Source organism: Bos mutus, chromosome 28 (assembly GCF_027580195.1).
Source record: "Bos mutus isolate GX-2022 chromosome 28, NWIPB_WYAK_1.1, whole genome shotgun sequence".
Taxonomy (NCBI): Eukaryota; Metazoa; Chordata; class Mammalia; order Artiodactyla; family Bovidae; genus Bos; species Bos mutus.
Genome location: NC_091644.1, coordinates 16,410,943 through 16,432,153, shown reverse-complemented (window position 1 = coordinate 16,432,153; position 21,211 = coordinate 16,410,943). Strand labels below are relative to the sequence as shown.

The 21,211-nt window shown below is 38.4% G+C and overlaps 2 protein-coding genes across 7 annotated transcripts in view; one reads left to right on the top strand and one right to left on the bottom strand.

Moving 5' to 3' along the window:
• The window catches only part of ECD (ecdysoneless cell cycle regulator), a 33,593-nt gene extending 18,034 nt beyond the window's left edge, over nucleotides 1-15,559 (bottom strand). For 2 of the 4 annotated variants that reach the window (XM_070364548.1, XM_070364550.1), the window contains exons 1-9: nucleotides 15,352-15,558; nucleotides 13,410-13,618; nucleotides 9,872-9,989; nucleotides 7,345-7,432; nucleotides 7,056-7,234; nucleotides 5,279-5,471; nucleotides 4,277-4,405; nucleotides 2,478-2,603; nucleotides 586-671 (exon numbers count right to left, since the gene is read on the bottom strand). In XM_070364548.1, the coding sequence (XP_070220649.1) occupies nucleotides 586-671; nucleotides 2,478-2,603; nucleotides 4,277-4,405; nucleotides 5,279-5,471; nucleotides 7,056-7,234; nucleotides 7,345-7,432; nucleotides 9,872-9,989; nucleotides 13,410-13,614 (1,124 nt within the window). In that variant the 5' untranslated portion in view covers nucleotides 13,615-13,618; nucleotides 15,352-15,558. Of the gene's footprint in view, nucleotides 1-585; nucleotides 672-2,477; nucleotides 2,604-4,276; nucleotides 4,406-5,278; nucleotides 5,472-7,055; nucleotides 7,235-7,344; nucleotides 7,433-9,871; nucleotides 9,990-13,409; nucleotides 13,619-15,351 lie in introns of all 4 variants that reach the window. The other 2 variants (XM_070364549.1, XM_005910140.3) reach the window with 2 other exon arrangements.
• Nucleotides 15,560-15,619: 60 nt separating this feature from the next.
• FAM149B1 (family with sequence similarity 149 member B1) overlaps nucleotides 15,620-21,211 on the top strand; it is a 50,162-nt gene continuing 44,570 nt past the window's right edge. For 2 of the 3 annotated variants that reach the window (XM_070364551.1, XM_005910139.3), the window contains exons 1-2: nucleotides 15,620-15,848; nucleotides 20,746-20,850. In XM_070364551.1, coding sequence (XP_070220652.1) covers nucleotides 15,802-15,848; nucleotides 20,746-20,850 — 152 coding nt within the window. In that variant the 5' untranslated portion in view covers nucleotides 15,620-15,801. Of the gene's footprint in view, nucleotides 15,849-16,871; nucleotides 20,660-20,745; nucleotides 20,851-21,211 lie in introns of those variants that run through there. The other variant, XM_070364552.1, reaches the window with a different exon arrangement.

Sequence of the window (21,211 nt, the reverse complement as noted above, 5' to 3'; positions counted from 1 at the left end):
CTCATTTCTTTCTTCCCCCAGAAAACATATGGCAGGTTAGAATGAGCTATGATTTGGAAGCTGAATGCCTGCTTCATCCTGTGTTTCAGATCCACCTAAAAAAGCTGAACACAGCCCAGCATTCCCACAGAAATTAAGCATGTGGCTCATTAACAGAATCCGTGAGCTCAAATCCCTAGGCCTGTCATTTTGACCTGTGTAACCTTTGGCAGATTACATAACCTCTCTTAGATTCAGTTTCTCAGCTGTGGATAGGGAAAATAACAATTATATCTATTTCAAAGGGCTTTAAGAGGGGTTTAAATGAGTTAGTGGCCTAAGCTTTGTAAGTACTCAACATACATTAGCCATTATATGATGATGATGAAGGTGGTGGTGGTGGTGGTGGTAATGGCTACAAGTGCCAGAAAACTCCCATAACAACACCTCCTGTCTTGACATCAGCTTCTTCAGTAGTCATGAGTCCTGCCATTAACAGTTTAAATATAGAAACTCCAATATGTGCAGCCATCTCAGGAGTAAGTAACTCCTTAACTTGTGGAAAGTTATCACTCTGCTGCCCTGTTTGGGTAGAGATAAACTCACCTTTCTGGCCGATTTACAGAGAGCTGGAAGTAGTTCTTGGCCATTTCTAGCCTTTCCTGGTACTGAACAGAACCTTCCATCAGTCCCTAAAAAAATAATAATGCCCATCAGAACCTGGTATAGATGGTATCATTAAAATAATCTGCTCACCAGCAACTTCCAGGGAGGCAGTATACAATACTGTAATATATTGTACAAAAAGCATGAGGCCTGACTCCTCATCCTTGTTTTCTCATGGATGTAGTTTCTCCAAAAAAGGGACTAGGCTAAACGTGATAGGACCTCATCCTTTTCACCATTTAAGGGCCTCTTTCCAATTTGGGAGGTTTTCTATCATTTTCTATTATTTATTAATAACTTGTTATAAAGAAACAATTGATTAACCAGAAATTAATTTATAAAACAAAGTACAAATAGAGCTCAAAAAATAGCATAACCCTAACCTTAACTATCATTTCTAGCTTTCACAGGCATGTTTATGATGGCATTTATGCTTAATACTTCTTTAACAATATATAAGCAGTTTTCCCTACCACTACACAATCTTTAAAATTATCATATTCTTAAGGACTTTTCTACTTCTTGGATGTTTCCTTAAAGTGTAGATTATTTAACATAAAGCTTCCCTGTTTGCAAGGCAGGAACAGAGGCACAGACGTAGAGGATGACTTATGAACGTGGAGGGGAAGGCGAGGACAGGAGAAATTGAGACAGCAGTGCTGACACGTATACACTGCTATGTGTGAAACAGACAGCTACTGGGAAGCTGCTGTTCAGCACCGGCAGCTCAGCTCTGTGCTCTGCGATAACCTACAGGGGGTGGGGTTGTGCGGAGGAGGGAGGTTTAGGAGGAGGGACATACATATACTTATAGCTGATTCATGCGTTGCACAGCAGAAACACAACATTGTAACGCAATTATCTTCCAATTAAAAATAATAATAAAATAAAGTGAAGGTTCCAAGTTTGAACTTTTGTACAATTCTTTGAATACAGTATCAAATTACTTTCCAATTAAGGTTGCAACTATTACGTTATCAGCAATGTATAGGTGTACTATTTTCACAATATTCTCAACAGCACTGAATATCTTTCGTATGCTTTTTACTATTGTGTTAAAATACATATCTTTACTATGTGTGAGAGTGATTATTTTAAGAGAAATTTACTAGTTCCCTTTTCGTAATTTTTTTTTTGGAGCAGAGTTGCTTTATACTGTTGTGTACGTCATTGTACAGCAAAGTGAATCAGCCATACATCTCCATACATCCCCTTTCTCTGGGATTTCCTTCCCATTTAGGTCATATAATTTTTTAATCTATGTTTTTGCTAATTTTTCTATTTGGCATTCTCATGTTTGCTTCATAGATTTGCACAAGTTATTCATCTGATATAAATAATAACTTTTATCACTTTGTATAGATGTTATTCGGAGAAGGCAATGGCACCCCACTCCGGTACTCTTGCCTGGAAAATCCCATAGACAGAGGAGCCTGGTCGGCTGCAGTCCATGACGTCGCTAAGAGTCCAACACGACTGAGCAACTTCACTTTCACTTTTATGCATTGGAGAAGGAAATGGCAACCCACTCCAGAGTTCTTGCCTGGAGAATCCCAGACGCAGGGGAGCCTTGGTGGGCTGCCGTCTATGGGGTCGCAGAGTCGGAAATGACTGAAGCGACTTAGCAGCAGCAGCAGCATAGATGTTATTAATTTTTCTAAAATATTAGAAACAGTTTATAGACACTCCCTTATTACCACCAAACTAGAATGGTCCCTTTTAACTCTAGTTCTTACATTTACGTCACACATTAAATATGGACCTAACACTTTAGATCACTGGCTTGATTTTGCCTAGACTATACAGTTTAAAGAGTGCATAGTAAGTCCTACCTTAAAGTAATCATTCTTTTTCAGACTTTCAAGGAAGCCAGCCCAGAGTGGTGACGTAATCACAAGGGATTTGGAGTCAGAAAAATGTGGGCTACATTTGGAGCATAAGATCTCAAATCCATGAGCCTACATGGAAAAGACAGAATTTTTATTATTAGGTTACTTTCTTTCCATTTAACCACACTCAAGAACTAGGTGACTGGACATATGGGTATGTGAACATTTATACTAGTCTTTAAATTTTATGAAAAAAATATGACTTTAATTCCAAGTTTCTTAATCTCTACAGATTACTAAAAATTATAAAGGGGAAGCAAATAACAGAAAACAAAAAATTCTTATTTTCCTGAAAGAGATTTCTCTTCTCACTGATTAAAAAACTAGAAATTTAAACTTGCTTCTTGCTTGCTTAAAAAAGGTTGCAAAAGGTTTCTTGTCTAACACAATTATAAATGAATTAAGCATGGTCTTAGGAACAGTAAAGGGAGGGAATCACTTCATTTTAAGAGTCCTTTGATTAAAAAATATAATAAATGCACAAGGCAAAATAATTCTAATAGGGAGCTTCCCTGATTACTCTGGAGAAAACTGCCACCAATTCCTTGCATATCCTTTCAGAAGTAATCTTTGCCCTCAAGCAGATATGTGTGCGTGTGCATACATACATCCTCCTACTTCGTCCCCTTCATCACTAAATGGCAACATACATACTGCTCTGAACCTTGCTTTTCTCTTAGTGATATGCCCTGGAGATGGATTTCATACAAACATATGAATTTATCCATCCCACTTCATGGACAGACCACAATTTATCCAACTATCTTTCTACTAGTAGACATTTAAGTGTTTTCCAGTCTTTTGCTACCATAAACAATGCTTTCACGAGTATCTTCATATGTCTTTGTGAACAAGTGAAATATATGGAGGATAAATTTCAGGAAGTGAAAATGCTGAGCAGCAGGGTTTGTTCATTTTAAATATTATGGAAAGTGATAAACTGTCCTAAGAGACTGAATCAACTCATATTCCTATCAATAATGTTTGAGGGTACCTCTTTACGTATTTTTACAAACCTCGTATTTGTTATCAAACTTCTGGATACTTGTCAATCAAATGGTGAAAAACATTACTTTGTAGTTTTAAATTGCAATTCTTTTATTACGAGCAAGTGTCAACATTTTTCATAAAAATCATTTATATTTCCTTTTCTCTGGACTATTTGTTAATGGTTTCTGATCATTTTTGATTGATCGCTACTATTTTTTCACCTTGAATTGTAGCAATGTATATACTAGATAAAGCAATTTTTGTCATTTACTAGTTTTATTTTAACTCTTTGTAATTTAAACTGCAAAGATATTTTACACTTTCTCCAGGTTAACTGTATTTTGACTATATTTATGGGTTTTTTCCCATATAGAAATGTTTAATTTTTATATAATCAAATTTATCAATCTTTTATTGTTTCCAGTTTCAAGTCATGCTTAGGAAGGACTTTCTTACTCATATTTTCATAAATTTTCCTACGCTTTCTTCCAAATTTTATGGTTTTGTTTTTTTCACTTAAATATTTGGTCCGACTGGAATTTATTTTGGCATAGATGTGATAACTTTTTCAGCTGGACACACAGTTCTATCATCCCTTACAGAATAATCCATTCTGCCTTATTTCAAATACCACATCTTACTACATTCTCACACTAACAGAGTGTATTTTTAGATTTCTAAGTTGTGTCATTACTCTGTGAAAAGCCCTTTGACATTAAGGAAGAAAATTAAATTTTCTGGTTCAACATTACCAACTTCATGCCCAATTCATGGGCTCGGTACTGGGGATGACATGGAGGAGGCAGCTTGTATCCACTCCGCCGGTCCGGCACAAACCTTTGTTGCACCAACTGTGCATACAGACATTTAGTGAAAGTGACCTGGACATTGGGACACAACATATGTGAGTCTCTTCCTGAAATTAAAATGCCTATCATTTCACAGTTAACAACAATAACTTCATTTATGAGCTTCATATTCAGATAAATGCAAAGAAGACTCAACCTATTTACTGTCTACACTTTTTAGTAACAGCTTTACAGAGATGTAATTCATACACCATAAAATTTACCTTCACTGTCTATATTTAGTTGTCACTAAGGTACATTACATGGCAATTTTGGTAGGTAGATGATAAAGAATAATTCTTAATTCTCCGGAGGAAATGAAATGTTTTATTGCTAAGAAAGATATAATTGCTCAAATAGGGAAAATGTGGTCAGAAATAGCTAGGAAACATTGAGATATAAAATAGGAAGTCAGGTCTCTTATGGTCTTCCTCTTCTGGATAAGAGAAAAGAAAAAAATCAAGGATATGAAACCAGTCAATCCTAAATGAAATCAACCCTGAATATTCATTGGAAGGACTGGTGCTTAAGCTGAAGCTCCAATACGTTGGCCACCTGATGTGAAGAGCCGACTCACTGGAAAAGACCTGGATGATGGGAAAGACTGCGGACAGAAGGAGAAAGGGGCAACAAAGGATGAGATGGTTGGATGGCATCACAAACTCAATGGACACGAGTTTGAGCAAACTCAGAGAGATAGTGAAGGACAGGGAAGCCTGGTGTGCTGCAGTCCATGAGACTGCAAAGTTGGACATGACTTATCAACTGAACAATAACAACAAAAAGTCTATATTAACTTGCTATGAGGAAACAGAATATTCCCAATTTTTTCCTAGTGAACAATTAAAATAATGTTCAACATTCCTTTCAGTGAGAGAAACTAAATGACCAAGAGAGATATCTTACCGATGTCATTATTCGTGTTTCAGGCAAGAATGTCTTGAAAATACGACAGGCCCGCAGGTCAATGGGGTCCCGGAGGTAAAATGCCTGGACTCCTGCAGCCACCAATCTGGGGCACCGCTTCAGCACTGCTGCAATGCCAGCTGGGAGGAAGCAGTGTGCTCGATGAAGGGAGGCTTTAATTTTTTCTGGGTACCTGTGACAGGTAACATAATCACTTTTATTTTATGATATGACAGAGTTTATTTTCTTGGGCTCCAAAATCACTGTAGATGATGACTACAGCCATGAAATTAAAAGACATTTACTCCTTGGAAGAAAAGCTATGACCAACCTAGATAGCATATTAAAAAGCAGAGATTACTTTGCCACAAAGGTTCATCTAGTCAAAGCTATGGTTTTTTCAGTAGTCACGTATGGATGTGAGAGTTGGACCATAAAGAAAGCTGAGCGCCAAAGAACTGATGCTTTTGAAGTGTGGTGTTGCTGAAGACTCTTGAGAGTCCCAGAGACTGCAAGATCAAACCAGTCCATCCTAAAGGAAATCAGTACTGAATATTCACTGAAAGGACTGATGCTGAAGCTGAACCTCCAATATACTTTGGCCATGTGATGTGAATGAAGAACTTCCTCATTAGAAAAGACACTGATGCTGGGAAAGACTAAAGGCAGGAGAAGGGGATGACACAGGATGAGATTGTTGGATGGCATCACTGACTCAATGGACATGAGCTTGAGCAAGCTCCAGGAGTTGGTGATGGACAGAGAAGCATGTTGTGCTGCAGGCAACAGGGTTGCAAAGAGTCAGATACAACTGAACAACTGAACTGAACTGATGTAAATATCTAGGATTCTTATACCATTTACTTTCCTCTTAACATTTTATCTTGTCTTGGTTCATCAGGAGTGAGATGAGTGAGAGAAAAGAGTGACAACTCTCTTGTCACCCTTGGGAATTCCCTGCTGGTCCACTGGTCAGGATTTGGCGCTTTCACTGCCAGCAACAACCCAGGTTCATTCCCTCGTTGGGGAACTAAGATTTCCATGCTGAGTGGCCAAAAAAATAATTGTTTAAAAAAGAAATTCTATATACTAAAGACTACAGGTAGGAAAAGAGAGAAAGAAAAAGTGAAAGAAATGGAAAATAAAGAAAAGGGATTAAGGTGGTCCAATAAAAACAACGAAAATGTTACTACTATACTTTGAAAAGAAAATCAGAATTTATTCTCCTAAAAAATGGTACAAAGTGTACTGAAGCAAAGCTAAAAGAGATTATTATCTAATATTGTTATGATCTGAATAGTACTAAACATTTAATAGGTACTCAAATTTGAATGGCTGAACTAATACATTATTAGACTAAGGTGTTCTCTTCTGAATAGAACCTAACACACTCCAACAAGTAAGAGAATCCCATATATACACCCAGAATGAAAGAAAATTCCTGAACAGATTGTACTCACTCAGATTTTCATCTCTAAAGGTCCAAAATTTTAATCTATGGATCTACATAATACTTGGCCACACTCTCTAAGGTAAATAAATGCAAAAACATTGGGCCTAGAACCTTCAAATGACGACTAAAAGATACATCTGTTTCTTGATTTTAAAACACAGGAAGTTTAATTTGTTGGTCAATTTCACAAAGGATAAAGACAGAATGAAAATCAGCACTAATCTAGGTGAAAGAAATGCTTCGATTCATCAAAAGACTTGAGCAACAGGAAGTCAAAAGGCTCCTTGACTAGCAGTGTGACACTAAAAGTGTCAGTTTTCTTACCCTCTGATGCGTCTATTCACAGCAGCTCGTACAGATTCTGAAGCCAGAATTTTTTCTGGGTGTGTTGAGATTATACTCAGTGCTTGTGAGATTGTTGGAGGTGTGGTAGGTAACCAGGATACTGTTCCAGATTTCTTTGGTGCAGGAATAATGCACAACTCCCCTTGGTGGAAAAATACCTGCAAAGTGATATAGTTTCCATACCTGGCATTGACAAAATCCAGATACATATGAAAATGATGCAAAATGGTTTCACCTTTATAAATTTTCTAAACTTGGATATACTTACCCTGTTGGCACTATTATCAGGATCCAACCACTTAGGGAGAAAGTCAGCAGCTTCTATTAACAAGAATTCACCGTCATTGTCTTCGATCCTAATGCAAAAGAAATTTCAACTTTGAATTAAAAGAAGTGCATATTTGCTAATAATCAAAACAGATTTGTTCTAATACATTTTTGCCCTAATCTTAGTAAATAAATAAATGAGTATATACCATAGATTTCTATAATTATGTAGATTTCTATAATTAAGCACAACGTTTTAAGATACCATTAAGTACTGAAGGGAATCTCTAAAATTTTAAGGAGGAATTCGAGAGTGATAAGGAGAAAAAAATAAGTACATAAATAAATAGCAGCAGAAAAAAATGTGAAAAATATACCATGTACATAGGTCTTAGAAAAAAGAAAAAAATCACATACAGCCAAGATTTGGAAAACCTTTATGGAGGAAGTACTATTGGGCCCTGAAAGACACTTTTGTTTTGTCTCATCTGCATCACTTTTTAAAAATTTAAATTTCTGAGTATGTAATACAGTCACATGATTAAAACTTTAAAAAATACATAAATAGTTATACAATGAAAAAGTCTCCTTGTTATTTTTGTATCTATATGCCCAACCCCTCCACCATTGTTACTTCCTGTTCATCCTTCTAGAGTTTGCTTATGTGTAAGTAGTCAGTAGGAATATAAACGCTTTTCTTCTGTTGCACCAATTGCAGCATACTATATATATTGTCCCAGATTATTTTCCCTTTTAATGGGTAGAGATACAATATATCCAGAAAAGGAGAGATGCTCTGGGGAGTGGGAACAGCATAAGCAAAACTATGGAGGTGGCATTTAAGGGAGAGATTTGAAGACTGACAACAACAACAACAAAAGGACTAGAAAAGCACAGTTATATCATTTTGTGAAGAGCTTTAAATGCTGGCAGAATCCAGTGAGAATGAGTTTAATTTTATAAACAAAACAAATGAAATGTTCTAGAGTAGGGAAGTAAAATGGTTTGAGCCCTACTTTAGGAATATTAATCCGGCAGACACATAGAGGAAAAACGTCCTTCTTTTTCTAATTAAAAAAAAAAAAAACTGACAAGACGGTAGATGCTTATTAAAACTCTTTAGAGGCCTAGTGGGTAAGTATGACCCATCACTGCATACATAAGTATCAGAATCAGCATATGAAAGGCACTGGCCCCTCCTTATTACCCTAGTAAAGAAATAAACTACCATATTTGTGCCTGTTTATTGAAAATTCTACCATTTATTTAATAAGTATGGCTACCTATTTGTAGGTGTGGTAATAGTAGTGTTGCATTATCTCTTAAGTTTACATCCTAAAGTATTTAAAAATCAAATGGTATAATATTGGAGGTTTGTTTTAAAACACTCTTGCTTCCCTGGTGGCTCAGTTGTTAAGAGTCAATCTGCCAATCAGGAGACTTGGGTTTGATCCCTGATCTGGGAACATTCCATATGCCACAGAGCAACTAACTTGGGAATGACAGAGAATTATCAGTTCCTATAATATTTTAAAAACTGAATTATAATGCATTATTATCTACTCTGCTTCCTATCCATACAATTGTTCACTGATGTCTCTTTAAATTTCTTCTGTCTATAGTTTCTCAAAAAAAAAAAAAAATAATAGAGCTTTAGAGGAAGACATAGAGAAATCTGTGAAATACATACACACACACACACACACACACACACATATATATATGAATTTCTTTTTAAGACACAGAAATTTGATAGTGATTACTTTTGGGAAATCAGAGCAGTTACACCTTTTTGTATTGCTTGAATTTTATTTACCATGTGTATTTGTTCTTTTATAACAAGAATAAAAAAAAAGAGAAAACCTAAACTAAGCAGGTTTTGTGTGAAATAATTCTCAGATGATACTTTAATTCTTCTTTAAGAAAAGGAAGTCACCAGCAAAAAGGAAGAAAACACAGAAGTCACATTTAAAATCTACATCTCAAATCTGTACAATTTCCACCAGCCACAGAAAAAAATATTACTAAATGGATAAAAATGTAGTCATTTTCAATAATGGAATTCCTTAAGAATTACTATTTTTTGATAAAGCTGGCTTCTTTAATTTTTTTAATTTTTATTTTTTAATTGGTGGAAAACTGCTTTACAATGTTTTGTTGGTTTGTGCAGTACAATACAAATCAGTCATAATTACATATACGTGTGTGTGTGTGTGTGTGTGTGTATATACACACACACACATCTCCCTCCCTCTTGAGCCTCCCTCCCCCTTACCCCATCCCTCTAGGCCATCACAGAGCACAGGCTGGGTTCCCTATGTTATACAGCAACTTCCCACTATCTATCTATCTTACACATAATAGTGCATATATGTCAACGCTACTGTCTCAATTCATCCCATCCTCACCTTCCCCCACTTTAGCCACAAGTCTGTTCTCTACTAGTTTCATCAGTGCCATTTTTCTAGATTCCATACATATGCATTAATATGATACTTGTTTAAGAATTATTAATAAAACTGTAATACCTTGCTACTAACTCTGGAAATTCTTTTGTAATTTGCTTCACTATATAAACAATAAACCATTCATCCTCAATGTTATCCCCAAACTTTGTCATGCCAAATATATGAGCAGGAACATCTCCTAAAAATAAGAGAAAAGCAATGATATAATCAAATAAATGTATCCATTCAAATAAAAGTACAAGCAATCATTCAATTAAACAAACTGTTATTGACTAGCTATGCTCCAGGAGTGTGGCCACATACTGGGAGCTGGGGTTGCAATCCTGAACAAGATATAAGAAGCTTACTCTTGAAGAGCTTACAGTCTGGACAACAGGAGATAGACAACCAATCACAAAACAAGATGATGAACAGAGGTGTACACTGAGGGCTACGCGGTCACAAAGTGTGTGATAGCTGAGCTCTGCGCCTCTGGAGGAATGACCACAGTAGGCTTTCCAGAAAGAGAGAGCACGTGCATGCGTAAGGGCACAGAGGCATGACAGATGATTGTGTGTTCTGGGAGTATCAGCAGAAAGTTTCAAACAAGTGCATTATCCAAAAACATGTAGAACTTAAACAATATACTCAGATAGCCAATGGGTCAAAGAAGAAGTCATAAGGGGAATTATAAAATATTGGGAGACTAATGAAAACCAGGGCTTCCCTGGTGGCTTAGACACTGAAGAATCTACCCACAATGCAAGAGACCCAGGTTCAATCCCTGGGTGGGGAAGATCCTCTGGAGGAGGAGATGGCAACCCACTCCAGTATTCTTATCCAGAGAATTCCATGGACAGAGGAGCCTGGCAAGTTACAGTCCATGGGGTTGCAATGAGTCAGACACACAACTGACCAACTAACACTTTCACTTTAACACTTTCAATGAAAACCGAGACAACAAACCAAACATATGGGATACAGAGAAAGCAGTGCTAGGAGGAAGTTTACAGTCATAAAAAGATCTCAGATCAACAACGTAGCCTTATACCTTAATGAACTAGAAAAAGAAGAACTAAACTCCAAGCTGGAGGAGGGAAATAATGAAGATTAGAGCAGAGATCAATGAAATAAAGAATAGGAAAACAATATTTTAAAAAATCAACTAAACTGAGTTGGTTTGTTTAAAAGATCAACAAAATTGACAAAACATTAGATTAAGTAAAACTGACTCAAATAGCTAAAATCAGAAATGAAAGAGGGAATATCACAACCTATGCCACAGAAATAAGAATTATAAGAAAACACAATGAACAACTGTATACCAACACACTGGATAACTTAGAAGAAATGCATAAATTTCTGGAAATATACAACTTATCAAGGCTGGAACACACAGAAGTAGAAAACCTGTACATATCTATAAAAGTAAGGAAAGTGAATTAATAATCAGAAACTTCTCAACAAAGAAAAGCCCAGGACTAGATGACTTCACTGGAAAACTCTACCAAACATTTGAAGAAGAATTAACATAATAAAAAAAAAAAAACACTGAAGAGGAGGAAACATTCCCAAACTTATTTTATGAGGCCAGCATGAGCCAACAAAACACTTGCAAACTAATTCAACAACATGTTAAAAGGATTGTACACCATGACCAACTGAGATTTATTCCTAGAATGCAAGATGATTTGACACAGGAAAATCAACTGACGTAATATACCATATTAACAGAATGAAGGTCAAACAAGTGTACTGTGGAGTGTCTCAAGAGTTGCCATGGCAAAAAAAGCGCCACACAGGTGGGACAAACTGCCCAACCAACTCCTCTCCCTACTCCAGATCTCCCAAGTTTCTTCAGCTAGAGAAGCTCCAGTTAGAGTGCCTTCATTTTTATCTACCTTACATATTAAGGGCTTCCCTTGTGGCTCAGCTGGTAAAGAATCCTCCTGCAATGAGGGAGACCTGGGTTCAATCCCTGGGTTGGGAAGATCCTCTGGAGAACGGAAAGGCTACCCACTGGAGAATTCTCTGGCCTGGAGAATTCCATGGACTGTATAGTCCATGCGGTCACAGAGTCGGACATGACTGAGTGACTTTCACTTTACATATTAAAACTTCAATTTTAATTTCATCCAGAAGCAATGCAGAACAGTTGCACGGTGTTAGGAGAGTGACATGATCAGATTCGTTTTACAAAGGTAACTGTCAACTCTGTCAGGAACTGGAGACATTGGGACCAGAGAGATTAGTTAGGGGGCCACTGTAGTCTTCCAGATGAAGAGGGCCTAGACTGTAGCCAAAGAGATGTGAGAAAGGGTCAGATTTCAGGGGTAATAACAGTAGGATTTAGTGCCTGTGGAACATGGTGAAGTGAGGATTTGAGGATGATTTTAAATTACTAACAAGCTTGACTACTAGGTGGATAGTAATACGATTAAGCAAGACAAGAAAACACTGTGTAAAAATTATTTTTGACAAAAAAGATAGGGAATTGGTTTTGGCTGTGTTATGCTAATGGGACAGTGTTCTTGCCAATAAGTATCACACGTATCAGTGATAAGGCATTCAATAAAATTAACGTTTTACATTTGGCAACTGCTAGCCAAAAGGTCAGAGAAGGCGATGGCACCCCACTCCAGTACTCTTGCCTGGAAAATCCCATGGACGGAGGAGCCTGGTAGGGTGCAGCCCATGGGGTCGCTAAGAGTCGGACACGACTGAGTGACTTCACTTTCACTTTTCACTTTCATGCATTGGAGAAGGAAATGGCAACCCACTCCAGTGTTCTTGCCTGGAGAATCCCAGGGACGGGGGAGCCTGGTGGGCTGCAGTCCATGGGGTCGCACAGAGTTGGACACGACTGAGCGACTTAGCAGCAGCAGCAGCAGCCAAAAGGTAACAGAGAAGCACTAAAATGAGCCAGAATGAAGGAATCACAAGATGTCAGGCTCCTGATATGAAATAAGACCCCACAGAAGTTGTTGTTGTATTAGTAGAGCCTTGGTAAGTTATCCATGACTCCTTTTAGTAAAGTTATAAGAAATGAAATGACAAAGTGCCGTTATTTGGCCACAGGTCAGACCTCAAGCACTGACAATACAGGGAAGCAGTGAAGGAATGACAAAATGCTTCTGTGTGGAAAATAGTGGTTACTTAGCTCAATCATTTCTCTTTATAAGCCAAGCAGAGCCACTCTTACACCCTTAGCAAAACAACTATTTGAAACAAGGCAGCCTAGTAAGCACACCATCAAGACTGAGGAATACAGAGTAACAGCTGAAAGAACTATGGTTAAAGAAGCCAGCCTGAACTTGTTTAGTGTAGGTACCTAGATATATGATGGCATAGTAAAGTTCAAAAGAAAAGCCATGGCTTGATAATGTTGAGTATATATTGATTCCTAAGATAATGACTGTTAGAAAGCTTTCATCAACATGAATTTTTAAAAAACTTTTTTAAGTTCAAGAGCTTAACTGAATTTCGGCAAATACCATAAAAGTTCAGGATATAAATCTCCTGACAACACTGAATGAACTGTGGACTATTACACATCACTGGTGTCAGAATGACATCAAGAGTCACATGTATCAAAGCAAAATAAGCAAAAGAACCTTACCTTTCCCAGGTTTATATTTGAGATTGAAAGGCTGATTCTGCCAGATATAGGGGCCCAGCATAGGTGCAAACTGGGTCATTATCCTCTCAATACACTTTTGAAGGACCTCTCTGTGTTCTTCTGGGTCCCCTGGTTTATCTGGTATCAGGAACAGGCGATACTCCACGGTGTCTTCCACTGTAGCAAACTTCATATTTTCCTCCATTCTTCTTTGAAAGTTACATTTAAAGTTTCAATAACATAAGCCATATAGAATAATGTGGAAGTAATATCCTAGTCCCTGAACTATGCTAGGCAATTCCATTAACATTGTTTCCCCAAATTCAATGATTCACATACCATCATCATGATTTTTGCATTGACCACATACCAACTATGGTAACACTTATTTAATATTCTTTTAATGATAGCTTTATACTTATAATTATATTAAAAGAATTTTTAATATACAATACATGGAAATCCACTACCACATTCCCAAACTAATAAATAAGCATTAAGAATAAAATAAAAAATGTTTGCCCTTGCATTATCAGTGGTGTGTAAAACACACTTTTGGAAACATTGCAATAACATCTTTTGAAACACTATCAAAAGTCCCAGGTCTGCCAAAAGTCCCAGTTGTGTTCTGGGCATTTCATTTTCCCTTTCTGTGGCTTTTCCCTTAATTGGAGAATAAGACTGTTACCTATCATCTCTATAATCCTTCCCTAGTTAAATTTTTAATATTTAAATGTTCTTAAGCACAATCTCCTTCCTCTGCAGAATTTAAATCTTTCCCATTGTGTGGGATAGAGGAATTCAAAACTACAAAACATTCATTCCTATCATTTCACCCCCAAATAATCTGCCCATGGCTCTTGATCCTACAACTATCTGTTCTAAATTTTCCCCCTTTTCAGGTTTCAGAGGGTATAGCTCTGGGATATTAGGAGGTGGTGAATAACTATTTTCTAAAGGTTTCGCTTACATACAAAAGTACTAGTTCACTACTGTAGCCAGGAGAGGCTTGGTACGGAGAAGGCAACGGCAACCCACTCCAGTACTCTTGCTGGAAAATCCCACGGATGGAGGAGCCTAGTGGGCTGCCGTCTATGGGGTCGCACAGAGTCGGACAGGACTGAAGCGACTTAGCAGCAGCAGCAGCAGCAGCAGCAGAGGCTTGGTAAAAGAAAAAACTGCGCTGGATCGTCCACTTTACGGCTGCAATTCTATTTTCAGACTTGTTTTTCTAACGGATTAGTAAAATGAGGTCCAAAGGAACTTGCGTCTTCTATCCAGACATTCTTTCACTACAGACCGTCCAAATTATCATTTGGCCTTTTAACCCAAGTGCCTGCGTGCTAAGTCGCTTCAGTCGTGTCCGATTCTTTGCGACCCTATGGATTGGGAATTCATGGGATTCTCCAGGCAAGAATACTGGAGTGGGTCGCCATTTCCTTCTCCAGGGGATCTTCCCGATCCAGGGATCGAACCCGGGCCTGTCCCACTGCAGACAGATTCTTTACTATCTGAGTCACCAGAAAAGCCTTATTATGAAGAATTTCGTGACAGGGCTGAAGTGAAGTCTTTCAGTCGTGTCCGATTCTTTGCAACCCCATGAACTGTAGGCTCCTCCGTCCATGGGATTTTCCAGGCAAGAATACTGGAGTGGGTTGCCATTTCCTTCCCAGGAGATCTTCCCAACCCAGGGATTGAACTCGGGTCTCCAGCATTGTAGGCAGACGCTTTACAGTCTGAGGCACCAGGGAAGTCCTCTAGTGACAGGGCTAGAAGGGACTTTTGGGACCACGAAGGCTAACTCCACACTGTATATATGAGAAAACTGGGAGCATAGCAAGAGGAGCAACCAAGCACCAGAGGCCTGGCTTGGAGTCTAGGGGCTCTTTACTCAGACTAGGCTCTGTCCTTCACCCAACAAAATGAAGCAAATTCCGCTTACCGTTCTGGGCCTGGGCCTCTTAGGCAAGTCTTTGTTGCAGCACCTTTCCTTAGCCGTCTCTCCTACCTAGTGAGCTGGTGGGGAACTGCCAGCAGTAGACACAGCCTGGCCCAGGATGGGTCCACACGTTCGTCTGGAACCAGAACCAGAGGAAACTCCGAAAGTCAGAAACGACTCAGCCTCGGAACCCCAGGCCGTCGTCCCGATGCACGTCGGCGGAAACATTAGGCGAGTGCTCCTGTGATATCGTCATTTCCGCCCCCACAGGCAAGCCGGAAGACTAGGGAGGTGGGGACCCTGGGAAAGTGGCGATCTGGAGTCTAGGAAACGGGGCGTGACGGGGCCGGAAGGTGGCGGGAGGGGGCCGAGCCGGAGCGGGCGCGAGGGCCAGGCTTGGAGGCCCCCACCCTGGCTTGTCCGCCCCCGCCGAGGCTGAGGAGGAAGAGGAGGATGACCTCCAGATACACTAGGAAGGCGGTGCCACAGAACTTGGAGTTGTGAGTGAACTGCTCAGCTACTCCAGCCAGGGCCGGGGGGTGCCGAGGAGGGTCGCAGGCGCGCTGGGGACCCTTCCTGCCCAGTCCCTTGCTCCTTTTACCTTTCCCAGGGTGAGGGAAAAGAAAATCTTTGTAATTTTCTCCTACCAGCTTTGCCGGACGTTGGCCCTTCTGTTTCCTTCTCCCGCTAATAAGGGCATGTTACTTGTGCTGTCCCAGAAACTTGGTCTGTTTGGCCTGCACTTCTTGAGCTTAGGGACTTGGTTTCCTAAGGCATTTTGTAGTTTCCACGTGTCTCATGCCCCAGTGTCAATGGCCATTGACAACTAGTGAAGCTGTTAATAGCTGAATGCTACAAGACAGTTGAATACGTCTGGTGCCAACCGCAATGCAAAGCTACTTATATGCATTAGCTCACAACTCTTATCAATAAGGATACCAGATAGGAACTATTATTATTTTGCACAGATAAAGATCTCAGGTTTAAAGGTTGTAGCATGCCAGAGATCACACGGCCAGAAGGTGGTGGAACTGAAATATAAACCTGTTGTCTGATTTTGAAGCTTGTGGGGATAACCATTACACATAACTGCCTCCCCACCTCTGCAACTTAGTGTCAGAATCCTTGAGAATCAGTTTTGCTTTTGAGACTTTAGAGAGCAAGTGTGCTGTGTGCTAAGTCACTTCAGTCTTTTCCAACTCTTAGATACTCTCTGGATCACCATAGAGGCTCCTCGGTCTATGGGATTTTTCCAGGCAAGAATACCGGAGTGGGTTGCCATGCCCTCCTCCAAGGGATCTTCCTGATGCAGGGATGGAACCTGGGTTTCCCATATTGCAGGCAGATTCTTTACCGTCTGAGCCACCAGGGAAGCCCAGAGAGCAAATATTTCTGGCTTAAAGACCCACCTCCCACCCCTAGTGAAATGTTGTAATTTAGGAAGTAATGATAATGTCATACATTTGTTAATACTTTAGACTTCCCTGGTGGCTCAGACGGTAAAGTGTCTTGCTTACAATGAGGGAGACCTGGGTTCGATCTCTGGGTCGGGAAGATACAAAGGAAATGGCAACCCACTCCAGTACTCTTGCCTGGAAAATCCCATGGATGGAGGAGCTTGGTAGGCTACAGTCCATGGGGTTGCAAAGAGTCGGACAGGACTGAGTGATTTCACTTTCACTATACTTTCAAAAATACTTTCACATCTTCATTCTTGTGACAACTCTGTAAGATGAGTATGATTATCTTAAGTTTTTCAGCAGATGAAATATAAGAAAGGTACATACCTTAAGATTATATAACCAATAGGTTTTGAGCTTGGGCTTTTCAACCCCAAATACCAATTTTTTTTCTTCCACGGAACTGTAATTTTAACAACCATACATTTATTAACTATTACCTATACAGAGTAATAACAGGCATGGTATTTTCAGTTACATCTGGGTTTGTGTTTAGACTCTTTTCTAGCCTTATTAATTGTAGGCAAATTACTAAATTTTTGAGCTTTCACTTCTGCAATATAGGCTAAGACCTTATCTAAAAGTGATGGCATAGAGCTTGACACATAGTAGGTCCTCAGTAAGTGGTAATTTCCTTGTCCCTTCCCACCTCTATTTGGTACAATAGCCATACAAAGAAAATCAGTCTATGATCTTTCTTTGCCTTTCAGAAGCTTGTTATCTATTAAATAATAGGATAGAACACAGAAGCAACTCAGTTAAGCTTTTTAGGAACTAGGAAGAAGAAAGTCATTTCCCAATCTAGGGAGCAGGGCTTAGCCAAAAACCTGCTTTTATAATTAATTCTGACCATTATGAGAGTGAAAAAAAGTATCATTTATGGAAAAAAATTGTTGATTGCATTTATTGGACCGGTATTATTGACCCAGAATGGTTATGATGTTGTTGTTTAGTCGCCTGACTCTTTTGTGACCCCATGGACTGTAGCCCACCAGGCTCCTCTGAACATGGGATGTCCCAGGCAAGAATACTGGAGTGGGTTGCCATTTCCTTCTCCAGGGGATCTTCCTGACCCAGGGATAGAACCTGCTTTCTCTGCCTTGGCAAGCAGATTCTTTACCACTGAACCGCTTGGTTATGTTACTTGTTCTCTATTGTTGATTTCATACTCCCTAAAGATAACTCTCCCAAAAGATGATTCTCTAGAAGTGTCAGAATAGTGTGAATAATGACAATAATGAAGATTATATGCATTTAAATAACAGTATATTAAAGGTACTTTTCCCTTTTGGTGTTATAATGATAATTTGCTTTGAAGAACTAACTTTAGTTTTCTAATAGTTACAAATTATAGATATTAAAAAGATTTTGGCATAAGCATACAGCTTAACATTTTTAAAATGATAAATCTCAAGCATAATTGTATAGTGGATAATATAATGACCTACATTAAAACAGTTATCAAAATTTTAGTATATTTGCTTCATATTTCATCTGTATATTTTTCAGCCTGTCATCCATGAAATATTGGAAAACCCCAGACATTATCATTTCACCCCATATGCTTCATTATGCATTTCTAAAAATTATATACATTTTCTTATTTAATAACCATAAATCTATGATCAAAGTTAATATATCTTTGGTATTATCTGATTGTTACTTCATAACCAAATTTCTCTGACAGACTAAAATATATCTTAAGTTTCTATTTCATCGCTGGAATCCACATTTCTGATCACCACCACTGTTTCAAAGACAAGCTTTTGGTTATAAGATCATTGAATGAGAGAAGAAAAAAGCTCTCCACTAATTCAGCTCCACCATTTGAGAAATAATTTAAAGTACAAGCTCTGCTGAGTAGGCCTTTATATACAAAAATGGTACAATTTATTAAAATCTCAAACTATTCATCTGCTCTGAGCAGCCTCAGACTATCTGGATTTGAATCCTGGCTCCATCACTTACTAGCCATATGACCTTAAGCAAGTCACTTAATCCTTCAGTACCTCACTTTCCTTTCTTGTGAAACAAGAGTATTACATTTATAATACACATTTCCATATTAAAAGCCCTGGGAAAACCTATTGTAAATAAACCTGTGTAACTTTGTTTAACCCATCAAGTTATTTGACTATAGGATTTTGTGGGGAAAGAAAGTCTACTATAGATAATTAGGACTGGAACATACAATAATTGACCCCATAGTTTATTCTGAGGCTTCCCTAGTGGCTCAGGTGGTAAAGAATCTACTTGCAGTGTGGGAGACCCAGGTTCGACCCCTGGGTCAGGAAGATCCCCTGGAGAAGGGAGTGGCTACCCACTCCAGTATTCTTGCCTGGAGAATCCATGGACAGAGGAGCCTGACGGGCTACAGTCTATAGGGTCACGAAGAGTCAGACACAACTGAAGCAACTAACACTTCCACTTTTTTCATAGTTTATTCTAATGCACATGTTGAACTCTCTAGAACAGCACGGTTCAATAGAAATATAATACAAAACACGTAACTTAAAATTTTCAGATACGTTAAAAAATAGTAGAAACAGGTGAAATTAACTTTTTAATCTTTTAAAGTAACTGTGGACTTACAGGAAGTTACAAAAATAGTGCATAGAGTCCCATGAACCCTTCACTCAGATTCCCCCAATGATGACAACTTATGTAGCTTTCAAAGCCGTGAAACTGACATTGGTACAGTACTGTTAAGCAGACTGCAAACCTTACCCAGTTTTCATCAATTTTTATATCCACTCTTTTGTGTATGTGTATGTATACATAGTTCTTTGCAATTTGGTCTCCTTTGTATATTTATTAAACCACCAGTGCAATCAAGATACAGCGCTGTTCTATCACCACCAAGGAACATCCTTATATACCCCTTTTTAGTCACTTCCATTCCTTTCTCCATACCCTGGAACCACTAATCTTTTCTTCACCTCTCTATTTTTCTCATTTGTGAGTGTAATATAAACAGAATCATATAGTATATGTAACCTTTAGAGATTGGCTTTTTTCAGTAAGTATGATGCCTTTGCAATCCATCCAAGTTGTTGCATGTATCAGTTCACTCCTTTTTATTGCTAATCATATTCCACTATGTGTGTAGAGATACCAAAGTTTAATTATTCCCCTGTGCAAGGACATTTCAGTTCTTCTAATTTTTTTCCAATTATAAATAAAGCTGCTCTGAATGTTTGTGTACAGATTTTGTGTGAACATAAATTTTCATTTCTCTGGGATTAAATACCCAAGAGTGCAATGGGTAGGTCTTATGATAAATGCATGCATTTAGTTTTATAAGAAACTTTGAAATTATTCCAGAGTGGTTGTACCATTTTACATTCCTACCAGCAATGTATGAGAAATCCAGTTTCTCCATATCTTTGCCTGCATTTAGTGTTATCACTGTATTTTATCTTAGCTGTTCTAATAAGTATGTTTTATACCTTATTATGTTTTCAATTTGCAGTGAAATAAGTTTTAATATATTTTGTTTAACCCCTGTATATCCGGAATATTATCGTTTTAACATGTAACCAAAATGAAATAATTAGTGGTACATTCTTGTTGTACTAAGACTTCAAAATTCTGTGTGTTTTACTGAGCGACTTCACTTTCCCTTTTCACTTTCATGCACTGGAGAAGGAAATGGCAACCCACTCCAGTGTTCTTGCCTGGAGAATCTCAGGGACGGGGAGCCTGGTGGGCTGCCGTCTCTGGGGTCGCACAGAGTCGGACACAACTGAAGTGACTTAGCAGCAGCAGCAGCAGCAGCATTTCCAGCTGACCACATTTTAACTCCTAGTGGCTAATGGCTATTGCATTGGATAGTTCCTGAACAGCAAGAAGTAGGTGACTTAACTTGTAGATCAAGTTACTGAAAAGTATATATTTTTTTCTTTACAAAAAATATAACTGTTTTTCCATTTCACAGGAAAAGAATAACAAAACATGCTCTTAATCATCATCCTCTTCCTGAGCAACTGGATGAAATTTCCTCTACCAATGACAGCCATGAAAAAGACCTAAGTTCCCAAAGGTAATGACACAAAGTGTACTGTTTGCTTATTGCACTTGATAATGGCAAAAGTTTTGGGCTTTTTGCCTTAGGATTGGTATCAAGCCTTGTACTAATGAAACAAAAGAATTTTTGTCACATTTTTCAATACTATTCAACTTCCATTCTGGAACAACTAGTGGAAACATACTTATTTTTGTAATCTTTGAAAAACAGTATTATGAGGTAGTTAATAGCAGAAACTCAGGAGGAATCCAAACAGACCTGATTTTTAATCTTGGTTTTGCCACCTATTAGCTGAATAGTATTGGGCAAGTTATTTACCTGGTAATAGTATCCCTTAAAGGGTGTAGTGAATATAAATGAGATAAAATATAGTAAA